At 34.8% G+C, this 19994-nt stretch overlaps 1 protein-coding gene across 3 annotated transcripts in view; it reads left to right on the top strand.

Moving 5' to 3' along the window:
- RSF1 (remodeling and spacing factor 1) overlaps positions 1 to 19994 on the top strand; it is a 113635-nt gene that overhangs the window by 53482 nt on the left and 40159 nt on the right. For all 3 annotated transcript variants that reach the window (XM_045817778.1, XM_045817777.1, XM_045817779.1), the window contains exons 3-5: positions 4831 to 4923; positions 6309 to 6514; positions 15218 to 15372. In XM_045817778.1, the coding sequence (XP_045673734.1) occupies positions 4831 to 4923; positions 6309 to 6514; positions 15218 to 15372 (454 nt within the window). The remainder of the gene's footprint in view (positions 1 to 4830; positions 4924 to 6308; positions 6515 to 15217; positions 15373 to 19994) is intronic.

Genomic DNA, 19994 nt, shown 5'->3' with positions numbered 1-19994 from the left:
CTACAACATGAATAAACCTTGAAAATATTATGCTTAATGAAGGAAGCCAGGTACAAAAGGACAAATAATAGGACTATTTTACTTACATGAGCTATCTGGAATAGGCAAATTCATAGAGACATAAAAGTAGATTATAGATTACCAGGTGCTGCAGGGTAGGAGGAGCATGGGAAGTTGTTATTGCTTGATGTTTAAAGAGTTTCTGTTTGGGTGATAAAAAGGTTTTGGAAATAAAAGGCAGTAATGGTTATACAACATTGTGGATGTACTTAATGCCACTGAATTGTGCTCTTAATGGTTAAAATGGCAAAAGTTATACGTATTTCCACAATAAAATTTATAAAAATACAACAGGGAGTTTTCTCTAAATCTAGTAGTAATCTTAGCTTCATTATACTCCCCATAGTATTGGATACACAGTACAATAAGGAAAGCATGTAGTATAACATAGAAGTAATTACCTAGAAAATAAAAGTAGGAAATTAAATTAATCACCAATAATTTTAGTGAAATATTAGACATATTTATTTATATGTGAAACAAAAGTGTCACAAAACAATGTACAGTTTGAAGAACACTAACCTCCTTCCTACCAGCTCTCAGTTCCTTCTCTTTCTCCTTGTGCTCACTTGGTTCTTACGGTGATTTTCTTAGAACCATTTTCAGGTTTGCATTTATATAAGGCAGCTATGGCACAGTGAGTTATCTGATAGGCATCTCTTTTATCTCATCTCTTTTACTAGCAACAAAAACCTCCATTTTACAGATGAAGATCCTGAAATTCAGAGAGGTAACTGACTCAACTCGGGATAGCACTGATCATATAGGGAGAGCCAGGATTGACTCTCAACTATTTGATATTACAGTCTTATGGCCCTTTATATCTGGATAGAGTGATATAAAGCAGATCACTTAGAAGGAGGTACTTACCGTACATTCTTTCCATTTTGTGTGTATTTTAGGTATATGGTTAAATCATACCTGTATATATAAGGTAGTTGTGATAGAGATTTTATTTTTCTTGATAGACTTATGTCAGATACTTTCAGGATACCTTTTCCATGACTAAGACTTCAGAACAGGCTACTTATGAGAATAGTTTCTCAAATTTTGGCATGTATAGATGTGCCCAGTTTATAAGTTAACTGAGATTCCATTTGCCTGTTCCAGTAATCCTGAGCTCCTTTAGCAGGAGTTATAGCATTTTACTTACTCTGATGTCAAGCACAGCGTCTGGTAAACAGTAAATTCCTGATAAAATGTTTGTGGAATGAACTAATTAATTAATGCATGCTCTGGTCAGTTGTTGGGATTTGGGTGTTCTTTTGATTTTCAAAGCCATGTTGCTTGAGAAAACTTGCCATTGAAATATTTCCTGTTTTGAAGGAATTAAAGTAACATCTTTTGTGTGTAACCATTAATGCATGTCTTATAGGCTGTGTTCCCATTTATCCCATCATTACAGTAAATTATCTCAGTAGTTACACCAAAGAACATTGATACAGTAAATATTTATTGAGTGTCCACTACCAGCAAGGCCCTGTATTTAGTAGGTACTATAGGAAATGGAAAGATGAATCAAACTTTCTTTTGCTTTCAAAAATATTGAGTTTTACAGAATACCCATTTACAATGAAATAATATATGAGAAAGTTCTTTCATAAATAGTAAAACCATGTATTAGTCACAGAACTTTTTACTGCTTTTGTAAGATAAATGCACTAACAATCAGTATCTGCCTTTTCTTGAGTATTCTGCCAGGGTTAGCTCAGGCTTCTTTACCTTTCTCTTGACGTGTTGCAGAACAGCTTTAGTTGGTCTTCTTAACCTCAGAATTTATCCTCCTGTCTGTCTTGCACAGTGCAACAAAACTTTTGTATCAGTACCTCCAAATGCATGTTGACTCCCCATATTTGCAAGGCATGACCTACTTTCGCAGCCTTGCTCATTTCTTTTCTTCACAGCCTTGTCTCTGCCCACTCCCAGCCCTGAGCACCCAAGATCTACGGCTCTAGGTCTCCCCATGAAGAGCTCTTCTCTTCACCTTCACATTGACACTCAGATCGTTACATTCCTGTTGCTTTGCATGGTCTGGGATTTTTTTCCTGAAATGATCATTACCCCCTTTTCTGGTATAATCTCATTCATCCTTCAGGTCCTAGCATAAATGTCATCAGTTTAATAAAACTTTTTTTTTTACCTCCTTTCCTCCATAGGCTGAATTATGGTTTTTCTCCTTGTATTTTTATAGTAGTTTATATTAATATCAGTTACTTAGTTTGTAGATAATTCACTGACTGCTTGATTACATGACACACACACTCTCTCTCTCTCTCTCTCCCTCTCTCTCTCTCTCTCTCTCTCTGAATTTCTTAGCGCTGAGACTTTGCCTTCCCAGTACTTTACATGCTCAGTAAATATCTGGTGTAGTACTCCAGAAAGAATTTTATACATAAAATAGTTGGACATATTTAAATATTAGGTCAGGGACAGTTGGTGAGGGTGTAATTTGAGTACAAATAATGAAGCTAGGTGATTTATAATTCTCAGTCTGGCCTTTGTCTATACCTCCATTAGTGACAACTGACCTGATTGGTATCTTAAATATACACTGATTTAACCTTAAATAACTAAAGATAGTAATTCCTATATCTCTCATTCCTTGGCTAACGTGCATACCTTTCTGAAGACAGCAGTACATTCATCTAACACTTGTGAGAGTTGACTTAAATAAGCAGTTAGAACACTACTTGACACACAGTGAACGTGCAGTGAATGCAACTATTATCATTCCTGTAAGAATTTATAATATTCTTTGAGATGTGCTGGTTAGAGAAATAATTAGTGGTTAATGTAAAAGAATTTTTAAAATTAAGATAAAGCATTCTTTTTGCACATCTTTGATTTATTCATCAGGTATTTGTTTTGTACTCGCTCTACGTCTCATACTGTTTCACAGACACAGCCCTTGACCTGTCACTGCTTTACCATAAAGTTCTTCTTGGCTCAGATTTGAAAAGATCTGGTGGAAGGATCTGTCAGTCGGGAGTCTCAGCTCAGTAACTTTGAGCAAGGCACTTCTTAGTTGTCTAATAAATGCCTCAAGCTCATTAGGTACAAAAGAGATCTCTTGTTAACTCCCTTCTCTCAGTTAAAGTCGAAACACTTTTATTTTTCCTTTTGTTCAAGCCAAGGAAACTAGGTGTCCCCTTCTGGTTTTCTTTCTAGTCACCCTCTATCAACTTCTGTTCTATCAAAAGTCCTGATGATTCTGCTTTCAAAATAACTGTCTACTTCTTTCTATTCTCACTCCTGCCAGCATGTAGTTCATGTTGTCATTATATCTTACCTAAAATTGGTTTCTTAGTTTCCATTATTTCTCCTCCTCAATCCATTTTTTACATAGCAGCCATTTTTGAAGCATAAATCATAAATTCCTGCATCTAAAATTCTTCATTAACCTCCCATCATAGCTGAAATAAAATCTCAGTTCTTTACCCTGGCCTGTGTAACTTGGCCCTTGCTTACCTCTTTAACCTTATCTGTTGCTACTTTCCTCATTCTGTCTGCTTCATTTACACTGACTGATCTTTTTTGTTTTTCTAATAATGCCAAATCTAAAGACCTTTTTGCTAGCCTGTGTCTTCTGCCTGGAACAGTAACATCACTACTCCAGATATTCTTGTGGCTCATTTCTGTCTTCTGTCTCAGCTTTTTGGGTCAAACGTCACTTTTAAAAATGAGGTTTTCCCTCAGGACCCAATGCAGAATAACACTCAAATTATCACATTATTTTATTTTCAACATAGTATTTGTCTTTCCTTGAAATTTTTAAATGTTTACCTGTTGGTCACCTCTCAGAATGTAAGCTTCACAATGGCAGGTCGTCTGTCTTCCCCCACACTAGTTCCTGCCATAGGGTAGCCACTCGGTAAATATTTGTGGACTCACTGGATAAATGAATCTCTGAATTTCATGTTTCTCAGTTGTAAAATAAAAATTTCTATCTAAATGATATCCAAGGACTCTCCCTGTCAAAGATAAACAAAGCCAGGGACTAAGGCAACAAAGACAGATTTTATTGAAGTTGCTAGGTACTTGATGTCATTTTTCACATGCCTATTTCATACCTTTTAAGATCAGTATTATTCTGGCTCCTCTTTTATTCCTGAAGAAACTGGCTCCCAGAGGTGAGAGAGAACCCATGGAATTTCTCCTGATGAGTCCCTCCCTCCCTGTTGTTGAGTAGGGTGGTTATCCAAGTCTCCTTTCCTGAGCTTGTTAGGTGGCTCTGCTTTCCCTGGAATGCTTATATATGGAGAGAAGCCTGGAAATTTAAGTTCACGCTGTATTACAGAAGGTCTTCAATGCCGCAGAGTGAAACCTTTACTCATAAATAAGAGAACATTAAGATGGAGAATGGTTTGATTTAAAATATACTTACAATTTGGCATGTTTTTAATATACTTTTCTTGTCACCATAGAGATGAGTACACTATTGTGCTTGCCCTCTAGGAACTTCCAGTTCATGTGGAGAGTAGGAATCTATAATTATTTGCATTTAGGAGAATGTACTACAAAAATGTGTATAAAATTTTCGAGAGCAGAGGAGAGATCTGCAGAGATCAGTACTTAAATTCAGTCAGCAGTCAATAATAAACATTTCTGGCATATTTAAGTAGTATGCATTTTAGGGCAGAATTGGATTGGATTATTATGAACTTCTTCCTTTATAAATATATATTATCAAGAACAGTTAATGTAATTATACAACAAAGCTATCTATATAAATAAAACTTTATGTATTAAGACACTAACTTTCTCTAACAGATATGCCAAGAATTTAATAGCACCTGGGCATGGGAAATGGAGAAGAAAGGCTATCTTGAAATGAGTGTTGAATGCAAATTAGCACTCCTAAAGGTAATAAAAGTTAATTATTTGTTACAATTATTTTAATTTAAAAATTCACTTTTGACTCCTGGTTGAGTTGGGAAAATAACTGGAAAGTAGACATTTCTATTGTTATTGGAAAAGGACTTATTTTCTTATATTTTTTTTGCGACAGAACAGTCTACTCTTTATTTATTATTTTTTTATTTTTTATTGACTTTAGAGAGAGAGAGAGAAGGGGGCGGAGAGAGAAACATCGATTTGTTATTCTACTTATTTATGCATTCATTGGTTGATTCTTTTATGTACCTTGACCCGGGATCTAGCCACACCTTGGTGTATTGGGATGGTGTGCTAACCAACTGAGCTATCTGGCCATGGCAAAAACAGTCCATTCTTTAAATTACTGCTTTTGATTGTGTTTTAATATACAAGTATATCTAAATTTAATGATCTGTGCTTCTTATAGGGACTGAGGTAGAATTGGGCAGGCAGTTTCCCCAAATTAATTTTATTCATCATTTTTAGCCTTCACAATCACTACTAAAACATACTGCGTACTGTGCTTAATCTGATTTACTAAATTAGTCATTTGATAGTTTTCAGATGACTTAGGAACATGCCACATAGCCAAAGCAACTAGATTAAAATAGGTCTCCTCAAAGTAGATTTATTTTCAAATTTGAGTTTCCTTTTCTCTTCCTACCCATTTCAGAGTGTTAGCCCTAGTATAAGCAAGGTGGCCAGCATAATGAAGGAAAAACATACTTTTCACAGAAGAGAGGCTACTGGCCTAGATAACAGAGGCGAAGACAAAGACACTGATAGGAATTTCAAGTATTATTTGCCTAGGCAGAGAGGCTCAGGGAAGAAAGCTGACTTTCTCCCCAATCCTGTATAGAAATGTATAACAAAAAGTCCAGTCAGTTCCTCATTTAGTCATGTGGGTATCTTTTTATTAAGGTAATTCTCTAGAAACAGCTATCAATGAGACTACCTTTCTTGAAAATTGCATCTATCTCAGGCTTTCAAAGACAGGTAGCCATTTTGAGAATGTTGTTCATTTAAAAACTTTTGAGAGAAGGAATCATTGAAAATTTTATGTGATGAGACAATATGGGTGACTTACTGCAGACTCACTACTGTTGAAATATAACTTGATTTTTGTGTTATTCGCTCTGTGAAACTTGTAAATTTATGTAATACTAAAATAAAATGTTAACTTAAAATTTATCTTTTTAAATTGGTTGTTCTAAGCAAATTATAAAATGGGGGATGGTAAAAGATTAATGAACCATATGTGTTCTTTTTGCTTCTGTTCCTGAATCAGTTCTAAGGTTGAACATATCACACTTACTGTAATGGAGAAACGTTTATGGTGGGGTATTTTAAGCGATGCTATGACTATTTTCCAGTACCTCTGTGAGTGTCAGTTTGATGACAATCTCAAATTCAAGAATATAATTAATGAGGAAGATGCCGATACCATGCGTCTCCAGCCAATTGGCCGAGACAAGGATGGCCTCATGTACTGGTACCAGCTGGATCAAGACCACAATGTCAGAATGTACATAGAAGAACAAGATGATCAAGATGGCTCATCATGGAAATGCATTGTCAGGTATCTTTTATTAGAATCTTTTTACCTTTATTTGTATTTTGCTTACTGTGATTTCTTCTACTCAGATTCCATCTCTGAGGCTGATGCAGTTTTATTTTTGTGGGGTTGGGGGATTTCCAGGACCTAGCCTAGTGCCCTGCACAAGACTCGCACTAGGGGGTCCTTATAGCCCGCACTTCACTCCTTATTTGTCAGGTAAATAAATATATTCAGCAGTGTGGTTCATATCAGAACATATATTTTGTACTTCAGGAAGTCACACTCTAACAAGTAATAATCCATTGATAATATGTACCAAAAAACCCACTGTTAGACAAAAATATTTTTAAAAATCATTTGGTTCTTATTTAGATAATAGTTTTCTATTAGGACTTTCTGTTTATTCCTCATTACTTTAACTTGGTCAATTTGTCTTGATGCTTTAGTATATTAATTTTTACTGTGTGTGCATTTTTTTCCTGGAGTTATAAAGAAATCTGAGGAACATCGTGCTTATTTGTCATAATCTTTTTTTAAAATCTTAAGTTGTTTGTATTAACAGATATATTTGAATGGAAACATTTGATGTAAAATCTTGAAATACAATTTTTAAAAACATCAAATGACACTGAGGCTGTTATTCAGAATCTTTGTGTCTCTAATATTCTGTTTTACAACTTATTTAGAATTTCTTCCATTATTAATCCTCATGGTTTTTATTAATTTAGGAAGTATGAGGATTTATAGCTAAAGTAGGGAGACTTAATAGATATATAACAATTGGCTTATGAAATACTCTTTTGTCTTTAACTCATCTGTTTTTTCTTATTTAGAATTTAGCAGATTTTTATTAATGATTACTTACTAAAGTTTTGAAGAGATAATCTGTAGAAATTTAGAATATTTGTTTGGGTCATGGAAGCTCAACTTTCGTTCCCTAAGAATAAAAGTGAATTTAATGAGCTCGCTGGTGATTGTTTATAAGTACCTTTTTTTCATATTATAATATGGTCCTTCGTGTAGTTAATTTACTAAATGGAAATAAACAAAATAGTACTCAAATAAAATTTGCTCACCATCTCTCACTGTGAATAAATTGAGTGAGGTTCTGTTCATGACGTTTTACCGCCAGTTCTGTTGTTTCCTACATGAAATACACAAATATCTTTTCATATTCGTTTAAGAGATACTTGCTCACCCTAGCTGGCGTAGCTCAGTGAATTGAGCGTGGGTTGCAAACCAAAGTGTCGCAGGTTCAATTCCCAGCCAGGGTACATGCCTGGGTTGCAGGCCATAACCCCCAGCAACAACACATTGATGTCTCTCTCTCTCTCTCTCTCTCTCGCTCTCTCTCTTCCCCTCCTTCCCTTCTCTCTCTAAAAATAAATAAATAAAATCTTTTAAAAAAAGATACTTTCTCATACTTTGTAGATGATGAAAATATGACAGAAAAATAATTACGATTATTATTGATTAGTCATATGCAAAAATATCTTGTACACTGTTTTAAGTATATTGTACTCTAATGTGAGATGTGAGAGAAAGACCATAGATTTTAGAATTAACAAGTGTGTTTGAATCTGTGCTGTGTTTCTTGGTGTACCTTTGGTAGGCTGATGGCTTATCGGTAATTTTTCTATACTCTTTTCATGCACTTTAAAGTGAGGGTGATAACACTTCCCCAATATACATGTGAGAAGTATATTAGAAATCATACTAGCACTATAGCTAATGTTCAGTAAAATTCTGTATCGTTTCTCCCAATCTTAGTAACTATTGGCATTTCTTACATTTCTAACCCAAGGATTTAAACACTTTCTTCATAAAAGAAATATTCATCAGCAAAAAGAGGAAAGGGCAAAATTCCATTGGTGTGTATTTTACCTCTTCTCATCCTTGATCATTCTTCCATGTTTTATTCCCTGTACTTCTGCTTTTTTAAAAAATCATCTTTCCATGTACAAAAAAAATCTGTTTATGATAAACATAAAATGGTACATGTGGCATTTGTTCAGAAGCAAATGCGTATATAGAATATTGGGACACAGTTTTCTCATGTTAATCACAAATTTTTTTTAGAGAACTTGGTGCCAAGTTACTTTTAGCCTTTTTGTAGAACATTTATGAACATGTGAATTCCTGTTGGCAACACACCGGGCAGCTTTTCCGAGCTATGTAGCATTATTTAAAGCCAAATTCTAAACACCTGCTTGTCACACGAATGTTTCCTTATTTCATTAAATTAATAAATTTATATTGTGAATATAAATTTGTGTAATAGGGAGTATGGGAGAAAACTCTGTATCTTCCTCTCAATTTTGCTGTGAACATAAAACTACTCTAAAAAAAGTCTTTCAAAAAAATTGTAATACCATAGCATCACCACAGCCTTAAAACATTTATTAAATAGCCGTTTCTATTTCTGTCTCTTATAAAATTTATAATATACATATATATGATGTGGATAGATAAGGAAGTGTTCATGATAAATAATGATATTTTAAGGGTAAATAAGATTTACTTGCAAAAGAGTAAAACTAGCCAAATTTCATCGAACCATATGAAATTGACAGTATTTGTTTATGATGTTTAACCTTTAAAAATGGTAATTTTGTACTTTTTTTTTCTTTTAGTTTTATTTTGTATTGGTTTCAGGTGTACTTCTTGGTGGTTAGGCAGTCGTCTGAAGTCCCCTTGATATTTCCCAAGTGGCACCATACATAGGTATTGTAGTTTTGTATAGTTTAAGCAAGTGTCCAGTAGGTTTCAAAGCCAAAAATATTTAAGCTCTAGCCAGTGTCCAATTATTCTAATAATGTTCAAATAATAATTGCCATGGTAGAGTAGTATTTGTTACAGCTATTTCATCTCTGTTTTAGGTCTAAATGAAAGTATAAAAAAACTATTTTTTATATCTGATCAAATAATCTTGTGAAAGTGATATTAATGTACACCAGGGCTATGTCAAGAGAATTTCATTAAGAATAAAAAAGATAAGCAAAAAATTGTGAATACCACAAAGTGGTAGTATTTGGTTATTAATATTAATTGAGAGAATTTTAGACCAGAATCTATTAGGTGATTCCTCAAGATTAGAGAGAGTCTCCTGAAAGTGCTTTTATGTCATGTCTTCTCAGGAAGATAACATTGTATGCAGACTGCTACATGGTTACTTGATAGACAGAAACATATGGCCAATGTTCACATGAAAAAGTATTGTTCATCAGAAAATTCTCAATTTTTATCATAATGAGATTGTAGAGGAGGAAAACTTTTACCTTTTTACTCCTAGGTTCTCTGGATGGTCTAATAATTAAGTTCACATAAGACATTAGCAGTAGGGGGAAAAAAGCAAATTTAATTTTTTTGTTTACCAAACCCCAAAGTAAGATATGAGGCTCAAAACCAAATTAAGGAACTTTTATATGTTTTAGAAAAAGAAACAATATACTTGTGAACACCTGACAAGACAAAGAAGTCTGGGCTTGGGACGGTGAATCCGTGAGGAAGTAACCAGGCTTCTTCACACAGCCTTCTCAGCCTCGATTCCCTCTCTGGCGATAGGCACCCCTTCTTTGCATAGGCAGGGAACCTTCACATCGGAGATTTATTTCTTCCTTTCAGGGGTACACAGGACTGTCAGAGTGTCCTTCTTGCACCAGCTATTTCTCATGTCATTTCAATTTAAAATAATTTGGTACAGTATTTTGGTAAAATAATGCCACCATTTTGGTGGCATATTCTGTTCCTTTTCAAGATACCACTTTACCTCCACTAGAATAAGTAAAATAAAAATAACTTACAACACCAAATGTTAGCAAGAATGTGGATTAACCTGAACTCTCATACCTTGCTGGTAGGTATGTTAAAAGGTATAACCACTTTGGGTGACAGTTTGGTGGTTTCTTCGAGTGTTAAACTGTTACTCTATAACCCAGCCTTAGTGAAATGGAAATGTGTTTACAAAAAGCCTTCTATAATAATGTTTGTAGCTTCTTTATTTATAATAGCTTTCATACATGTATTGCTACTAAGCAATAAAGAGAAATTACCTAGGATGCGTGCAACTATATGTATTTGTCTCAAAGGCATTATGCTTCATGAAAAAAGCCCAAAAGTTCACATTGTTTGATTCCATTTATTATTAGTTTGGAATAAACTAAACTGATCTCATTTCTGCTTCCTTTTGGTGGAGGTGAGGGATTGAGTAGGACAGGACAGGAGGGAATTTTCTGTTCTGGGAGTAATATTCCTTATCTTGATAGAGATGTGGATTACATGGGTGTATGCATTTGTCAAAACTGCATTTGATGAGCTGAAAATGCTTAAGATACATTCATTTCAAAGTATGTAGATTATACTTCAAAAATATTTTTAAAATTTGTAATTGACATTTTCAAAAAGCCGAATTCTAATGAGTGTGGTTTTCATGTACTTATAAACACTGTCAAGACATTCCTAAACCATATGCTGCTAATATAGCAGAGTGATCAAGAAGATGGTCTCTGAAGTCAGACTGTCTGTAAATTCGATTCTGCCTTTAATATGTACTAATTGTGACAGTACGCAAATACTGTACCTGTCTGTGTCTCCTCACTTTCCTCATTCTAAAACGGGGGTAATGACAGTACCTAGGTTATACTGAAATTATATGAACTAATTTATGTAAAACTCTTGATGTTCCTGAAATATAGTAATCACTGATGTCAACTTATGTTATTAATACCACTGCTTTTGATACTACTCATTAATACCCTACTTCAGCTTCATGGCTCTCACATTCAATTATATTTATTTTTTGTCTCCTTGGTAATTTGGAATTATATGAAAAAGATGGAATATTATTGGTGGACCCTGGAATCTTACCTTACAAATATTTACTAAAGACTGTTCTGGAGATGCAGAGACATGATGCTATTTCTTAAGAGGCTCTCCATATTGTGAGAGAGAGATACGGGGAAATAGTGAATGATAAATCACTGCTATACATGTCATCCATGATGGCGATTGTCCCTGTGTGCTATGGAGGAACCAGATATTTAACTCATACTTGGCTTTGCTTCATTTTGTCTTTTTGTTTGGTTTGGTTTTTTAAATTGAATTGGACTGTCAGCTCAGTTGCCTCTGGAAGGTTTAATCCCTGCCACTAACTTAAATTCTGAACAACTCTTAGACTTGTTAGGAATTCTTGAGAAAAATTATATTCTACAATATAATAATTAGGATGATATCCTCCATTTCACCAACATCTAGATTAACTTCCAATACAGACAGGAAAATGCAAGAGTTTAGAATTGTTAAGTCAGAATCAGTCAGCCTGCCTCAAATTGAGCTGCTGCTGCTTTTTTTAAGGTTTTATTTATTTATTTTTAAGGAGAAGGGAAGGGAGAGAGAAAGAGAAGCATCAATGTGTGGTTGCCTCTCATGTGGCCCCCACTGGGGACCTGGGCTTGCAACCCAGGTATGTGCCCTGACTGGGAATCGAACCGGCAACCATTTGCTTCACAGTCCAGTGCTCAATCCACTGAGCCACACCAGCCAGGGTTCAAATTGAGCTTCTTAACCCTTTCCACCTTAACATGTTTCCCCCATCTCTGTTAATAGCAACCAAAGTTTTCCAGTGTTTGAATCCAAGGTCTTACAGGCACATCCTTGAATTTTCCTTCTCTCATTTTATGTGCACTCTATTAACAAATCCAGTCAGCTCTCTATGCAAGATGTCTCTAGTGTTTGATCATTCCTCATCCCCTTCATATCTACATTCTTGTCCAAATAACTATTTTTTAAAAATTCAGTTTGGTAATTTTTAGGATATTCACAAAATTGTATGGCCATCACCACCATAACTCTGGGACATTTTTCTCACCCCACAAAGAAACACTAGTAGTTATTCACCATTCTCCCGTTCCCAGCCCATGGCAGGCACTAGCCTACTTTTTGTTTCTGTAATTGGCCTATTCCAGGCATTTCATATGTATAGATTCATACAACATGTGGTCTTTGTGTCTGGCTTCCTTCAGATAGCACAGTGTTTTCAAAGTTCATGTATTTACTAAGAATCAGTATTTCATTCCTTTTTGTAGGTAAGTAATAGTCCCTTGGGTGGATATACTGTATTTGTTTATTCATGCTACCCTTGTCTTTCAAAGAATAATTTGAGTTAGCCGGGGGAACACATTCCGGGCTAAGAGAACAGAAGTGCACATGCCTGACATAATAGAGCATGGTACTTTGGAGGGACGTAACTGATTTAATATGCCTTAGTGAAGAAATGTTTTAAGAGAAAAGAGTACAGTGAAGGAAGGGAGGGAAAAGAAATGATTGTTTTTAGAGTCCATAGTCTACTCTAAAAGTTCCTAGAGATAATTGTAAAGAGTTGCATATAATTTGCATATATGTATATTTATAAAAATTCCCTAACTAGTTCAAATTTATGATTTTTTAAAAGTATTTTTTAGCGAGAGAGAAAGAGAGAAACAGTGATCAGTTACCTCTTGTAGGTGCCCTGACAGGGTACTAAACCCACAACCCACACATGTGCACTGACTGGGAATCAAAACAGCAACCCTTAGCTTTTCAGGACAATGCCCCACTGAGCCACACTAGTCAGGGCCAAATTTAAGACTTTAAAAAAACTACTTAGCATACTAAATGTAATTATGGTAAAATAGGCAAAATCCAGATGGATGGATTTTGTTTTCATATAATAATGACTACATAGGCTTGTATTTTAACACAGTAGTCAGGTTAAAAGTCTTTTAGGAAGTTCTTAGCAAATATTTCTGCTATCTTCCTTTGTTGCTTAGAGTAGTGGAAATAACTGACCTGGATTTTCTAGCAATGTTGGCTATCTTCTAATGTTTGGAAGCTTTTTGAAATAGTATTGTGAAAAACTTCAATATATTCTGCATTTCCCAGCATGACTGAAAAAAATAATAGGTTGAGGCACTTACTACATATGAGATTCTTAATGGAATATGAGAAGTAATAACATTAAGTGGATAGAGCCTCAGGTTAGAAGCAGGTTGGTATAATGAAGTCAAGGTAGGAACTTTGCCAAAAATAAATTTATTTTGTGTCATTAGGTTTTAATCTTTTTGTATAGTGGAGGCATTATCAGACAGGATCTTTAAAGAGCATGTAATCTGACCTTCTACTATTAGAGAATTAAAATTCTAAACTGTTGATTTTATTAGGTATGCTTATATTTATAATATGTATAAATCTGAGTGTTCAGTCCCATCCATACACAATGGCAAAATGGTTGCCATTTTAATTTCTGGAGCATGTCCATCAGTGCAATTTCATTACTTTCCTTAGGAAACCAATTTAATAATACTCAAGAGAATCCAGTCTTATTTTATAGATAAGGAAGCTGAGGCCTAGTGGAAGATATATGACCTGTCTAGAGGCACATAGCCATCTAGTTAGGAACAGGGATTTTATTCATTTATTAAACATTTTTTAGAGCCTACTTCGTGGGGCAGTGCCCCTGCTCTCAAGCAGTCCAGTTTAGCTGGAATGAAGGTGGAAAGGGATGGGAGTGAACAGGGCGTGTGTGTCATGACAGGTACGAAAACAAGTGATTTCATCTTAGTACTGATTGTACAGAATTAGAAGTGCATACAGAGTTCTTTGAGAACACAGATAGGAAGCTCATGGTACTAATTAATTAACTCAGTGGCAGAAATAGAACTACGTTTTCCAACTCTTTGTACGGGGTTTCTTTTTTGTCTTCACTGTTATATGCTACCAATTTGAACAGGAAAAATATCCAACTGAGATTTCGTGTTTGTAATTGACATTTAAGGTGAACATATCACATCTCCAGTTTTGGTAGTAAAAATAGAGAATATAGCCTTGGCTGTTGTGGCTCAGTGAATTGAGCCACCAGCCTGCGAACCAGAAGGTTGCCTGTTCAATTCCCAATCAGGGTACATGCCTGGGTTTTGGGCCAGGTCCCCACTGGGGGGTGGATGAGAGGAAACCACATATTGATGTTTCTCTTCCTCTCTTTCTCCCTTCCTTCCCTTCTCTAAAAATAAATAAATAAAATCCTGTAAAAATATTAAAAAAATACAGAGAATATGTAGATTAGAACCTTATTTATTTGGGATTTTCTTGTATTTTTGGTTAAAAATGAATTCCCTTCCTGTGATTGTAACTATAATTAACAAAACAACATCGGTAATCTAAATTCTTAGGTTTTTCAAAATGTGTTATTACAGTTGACTTTCTGCCATAATTACTCAAAGATCTGGATCATAATTTTGTAACAATATCAAATGTTATTGTCTCTGTAGGTGGAAAAGAGTTCTTATTTCAAGTGAATCAAGAACTTGAATCATTCTGTTAAAAAGAAATGGTACTTCAAGCAAGTTTTACATTGATTTTGTACTCCTTAGATTGCATACTACTTTTAAAATTATCAAACTTTCATTGTTGTTTAATTTCTTCCTAATTTATTCTTTTCAGCCAGACTTTGCATTGCCATTCTAATCAATACAGAGAATAATGTAAGATTCCCTTTGGAGAATAGTATATTTTAGTACATTTTCATTTCTATACTTATTTTAAAATTCAAAATTAATTCAGTTTAGCTGTACCAGTGATCTGGTTATTCTTAGTGTTTTTCTTTCTAAATTTTAATTTCTATTATTATTCTGAAAGCTCTTCAGAAGAGAAGAAAGATTTTTATGATGTCTTATTTTTTCCCTTGTTTAGAAATCGAAACGAGTTGGCTGAGACCCTTGCACTCCTGAAAGCACAGATCGATCCCGTACTGTTGAAAAACTCTAGTCAACAAGACAACTCTCCCCGGGAAAGTCCCAGCTTAGAAGAAGAGGAGACTAAAAAGGAGGAAGAAACACCTAAACAAGGTTTTTTTTTTGTGTGTTTTGTTTTGTAATTTCTTCTCTCTTCTTCACTCCTCTTTCCAAGTATTTAAAGTAGAATTTTCTCAATTTGAAAATTTGTTGGGCTTCCTGTAAAAGGAGGTTGATCTTTATTTCAGTTAATGGGGGGAAAGCAAGAAGAAAATTGAGTACTTTTTCTTTTATATTGGACATTTAAAAGATTTAAGTGAAAATATTCAAATCATAAAAACTATCTTTTACTGATTTAAGAATATGAAGAGACTCAGCAAACTCTTTTATTGTGGTAAAATATATACAACTTAAAATTTATTTATTTCTTTTTTAAGGATTTTATTTATTTATTTTTAGAGAGTGAAGGGAGGGAGATAGAGAGAGAGAGAGAGAGAAACATCAATGTGCAGTTGCTGAGGGCCGTGGCCTGCAACCCAGGCATGTGCCCTGACTGGGAATGGAACCTGCTATGCTTTGGTTCACAGCCCGCGCTCAATCCACTGAGCTACGCCAGCCAGGGCAAAAATTTATTATTTTAACCATTTTTAAGCGTCCAACTCTGAAGCAGAAAGGACACTCACATTGTTTTGCAGCCATCACCACCATCCATCTCCATAGTCATTGCTCTCAACTAAAACTCGACCCGTTGAACACACACTCATTCTTCCCGCCCCCAGCCCCTGGAAGCCACTTGTTCTACTTTCTGTCTCTATGAATTCGACTAAGTCTAGGGTCCTTTGATCAGAGAATTCATACAATATTTGTCTGTATGTGACTGGCTTATTTCACTGAGCATAATCTCTTCAATGTTCATGTTGTAGCAGGTTAGAATTCCCCTCCTCTTTAAGACTGAATAATATTTTATTGTGTGTGTATATGTGTATTTACCACATTTTTTTTTTATTCATCTGTCAGTGGGCACTTTCTTGAATATTATGAATACTGCCATGCACATGGGTATACAAAGATCTGTTCAAGTTACTGCTTTCACTTCTTTTGGGTATATACCCAGAAGTGGTATTGCTGGATGGTATGGGAGTTCTATTTTTAATTTTTGGAGAATCCACCATGCCATTTTTTTACAGCCTCTGCACATTTTACATTCTTACCCATCCCTTGTTTGTGCTTTTGTCTGTTTAATTTTTTATAGTAGCCATTCTAGTGAATGTGAAGTGGTATTGGGGTTTTTCCAGTGGGGTTTTTTGTCTGTTTTGTTTTGCTTTGTTTGTTTTGGTTTTATCTAACAAACTCTTTAAGTCTACAATAATTATAATTATTAAACCTGATTTTCAGACTGAGTTTCTAATTCACTTAACTAAGCAGATCAAACCCTAACCTTCTAGAAGACAGAACCAAGTCCTAACCTTTCCAGAAGGAAAAAAACAATTGAAATTTTGTCTAGCATCTTTTTAGTTAATACGTTTTGGTGGATAACATACCTTAAACAGCAGGGGAAGGACATTGCTCTCCTTGTCATGCTTTCTTCCTCTGCTTTTAGTTTTTTTCTACTGTTTTGACGAGAACCTGAAAGCAGTGTGTTCTTGCCTTGTTTGCTGCTTTGAGAAAACTGTTCATAATATCATCCACTAGCTGTAAGCATTACTTGAAAACAAATCATTGTACCCTGTAGTGTAGGTTATAATGTTTCTAAAAACTAAGCATTGCTTTTAGTAAAAATCCTAGTTGTTTTCCGTTGGCCCATGTTTATAGAATTCAGTAGCTGTGGTGGTTTTATTTGTAAGCCTTATTTCTGATTTGAAAAATTCTTTTCTTCATGTTAAAATTCAGTTAGTAGGATATTTTAGTAAAGCTTTTTTTAAAGTAGTCTAAACTCCCTATTGAATCTCTAGACTTTTAAAATTAGCACTTCTTAAGGATTACTTCTGAGTTTAGACTCAATAATTGTTCATTTGGTCACTTAATTTGGTTATTCCTGTATTTATTTATTTTCATACACAATTAAAGTTAAGACCAGATAGAATATAAATTGGAAAAAGAGGGGAAGACAATAGAGAAATTTAAGAGGCAATTAATTATTCCTATTAGGTGAACTTAAATTTCACATTCATCTTGAAGGGAGACTCGTTGTGTAGCTTAAATTACAAAGAAAAGCAAAATGAACAATTTCCTTGGTAAAGTAAAGCTCTTCCGAGTATTTAATTCTAAAATTTCATTGTAGAGTGTTACAGTGGAGGAAGGCAAATTTCAACAATAAAAGCAACTAATATTTAGTGGGCACATTCTCTTTCCTTTAGCCTGCTGAGTGTTGCACATGCATTTTCGTTTAATCCTCATAGCTCTTGGAGGTGACTGCTCTTAACTATTTTAATTTTACAGATGAAGGAATTGGGAAGTTTATAAATTCTATGTCTTAATAATAATAAAGTATAAGAGCCTAGATTTTGAACCCTGATCTTTGTAATGTCTATGTGCTTTATCTAGAGTGATCTGGAACTGCACTTTACAAATTTTGGTAGGCTTCCTGTTATGTGTATGGCTGATTTACCATTTTAACAGGGACCTAGATGATGTGGTGCTGGTCAGAGGACCACATCTTGAGTAGCAAGGTTATAGAGGCTGTCTCCTCCTAAGCTTGGAAACAAACACAGCTTTTTCATACAGCTGTTTCTGAAAATATTCCTCACTTAATGCTGAGGTTATAATACTTAGTACAAGTAAGAGACAGTCTGTGGGGGAGGACATCTCTTGAAATCAACTATAGGAGGAGAAGCAAGACATTTAATCTTATTTGTTTTTCTCTTCTCTTTTAAATAGTGTTTATTTTGTTTCTTTTACTCTAAAAGCAAAGTGTTTCTTATTCATTCATTTAACAAATACTTAATATTTAATACACTTAATATGTGCCAAATGTGATTTTAGGCATGGGAGTTCAGTTTAAACAAAGCGGATTAAAATCCTTGCTTTTGTGAGGCCTACACTAGAGTGGATGGAAAAAAACTAACATTGTCAATAGTCATAAAAACTCTTGTCATATAATCTTTGCAGCCTTTTATTAGGTAGTACATTGCTATTTCATTTTTTCAGCTGAGAGAAGTGAGACAAGGAGAGGTTTAAGTAACTTCTCCAGGGACAGCCTGTTAGTGACACACCCAGTGTTCAAACCTGGGCAGTCTCTTGTCTTTCTCTGGAGTCTGTGCACTTTTCATGCTGTGCTCACACATTGTTTGGAGGAGTAGACATTTTTATTCAGCCCCCAAAGCCCTACCTATCCCTGACTCCATCCTCTCAGGTGTGGTTATTGTGTTCTGTTTCATAGGAAGACCAAATAAATGTGATTCTGGTTTGTCATTTTTATTACTCTCATATATAAACAAACATTACCTATCGGTGGGGAGCTTGAAAGCTGTAAACAGTGTTAGAAAATAACCAGTGTATTAGAATAGTAAGGCAAAACGTGACAGAAGTATGATTGGCTATTTGGAAATCAGACAAGAAGGACAAATAAATAGAAAGTGGAGAAAGAATAAAATAGCCACTCTTATTCTTACAGTTAAAATGGATTTTTCTTTAATGATTAAATGGTCATGCTTTACCTAACCTTAGGAGATAAAAAGGGATGACTCAGCCCATAATACCAAAAGATTATCTTTTGTGTATGGGGTTCCAAGGAGAAATGCATTATCTATAAAAGTGCTCCCCACCAATGGCATCATATGGCTTAAAAAGTTCACTAAAAAGTTAAATTGACTTCCATTTCAAAGATAATTAGACTTGCCTTCTGAAAAAGTCTGAATTTCTTAAACTAGCACCAGAATCTCATAGACTGTCTTCAGTCTATTTGTCTGGTCTTCCCTCCTAATGTTTCCTTACATGACCACTGGTTCCAGATTATCTAGATGCCTTTATTTACTCCATTTGTCTCGGGCATTCCCTCCGAGTCTTAATCATGCACTTACATCCCTGAAGTCCTGTCCTTCACTGTGGAAATTCTAGGGCCGTGTGGAGTCCCATCTTGACCCCTTTTCTAAGTTCCACTAGCAGTTCATTAAGGACTGTTTTTATCCCACTCATATTAGGATCAGTCATACTACCAAGCTTGAAGCTCTCAAATACTTGTTGAATTGTTATTGGACTATAGTAAATTTTGAAGTGCATATTAAGTATCATTTAAGGCCTTCTCTGTCTGAGATACAGGATATCATCTCTAGTGGTAGTCTACCTGGAAGTTACTGTGCTTATAGAACACCATGAAATTCAATGTATGTTTTCACTCCAATATTAGATAGTGTATTTTAATTTAGAAGGGACTTGAAACTTAAGAGGGACTTTTATGGGGGAAAACAAAGTTGGGGAAAATCCTAACCTTTTAGTTTTATTATGCTAATTAGAAAAAGACTTGTCTTTTGTTAATTTTTATAGTCATACACTTTTCTACATTAAGAATGAGAAAAGAGTACCATTTGAGAATATCTAGTAGGGAATAGAAGTTGTATATATACTGGTAGCTTGAAACTTAATTTAACCTGCAAACATAATTTATTTCAGTCTGTACGGTGCTTCTTTGTTTAAAAAAAAAAAGATGAAATTCTCCATTTTCATTCAGTGGCTTTTAGTATATTCACAGTATTGTACAACCATAACCACTGTCTAATTCCAAACCATCTTCATCACCC

This window comes from Phyllostomus hastatus, unplaced genomic scaffold (assembly GCF_019186645.2).
Source record: "Phyllostomus hastatus isolate PE091 unplaced genomic scaffold, TTU_PhHast_1.1 phas_scaffold_317, whole genome shotgun sequence".
Lineage (NCBI taxonomy): Eukaryota > Metazoa > Chordata > Mammalia > Chiroptera > Phyllostomidae > Phyllostomus > Phyllostomus hastatus.
Note: the sequence above shows the minus strand (reverse complement) of the source record. Positions and strands in the feature narration are given on the sequence as shown.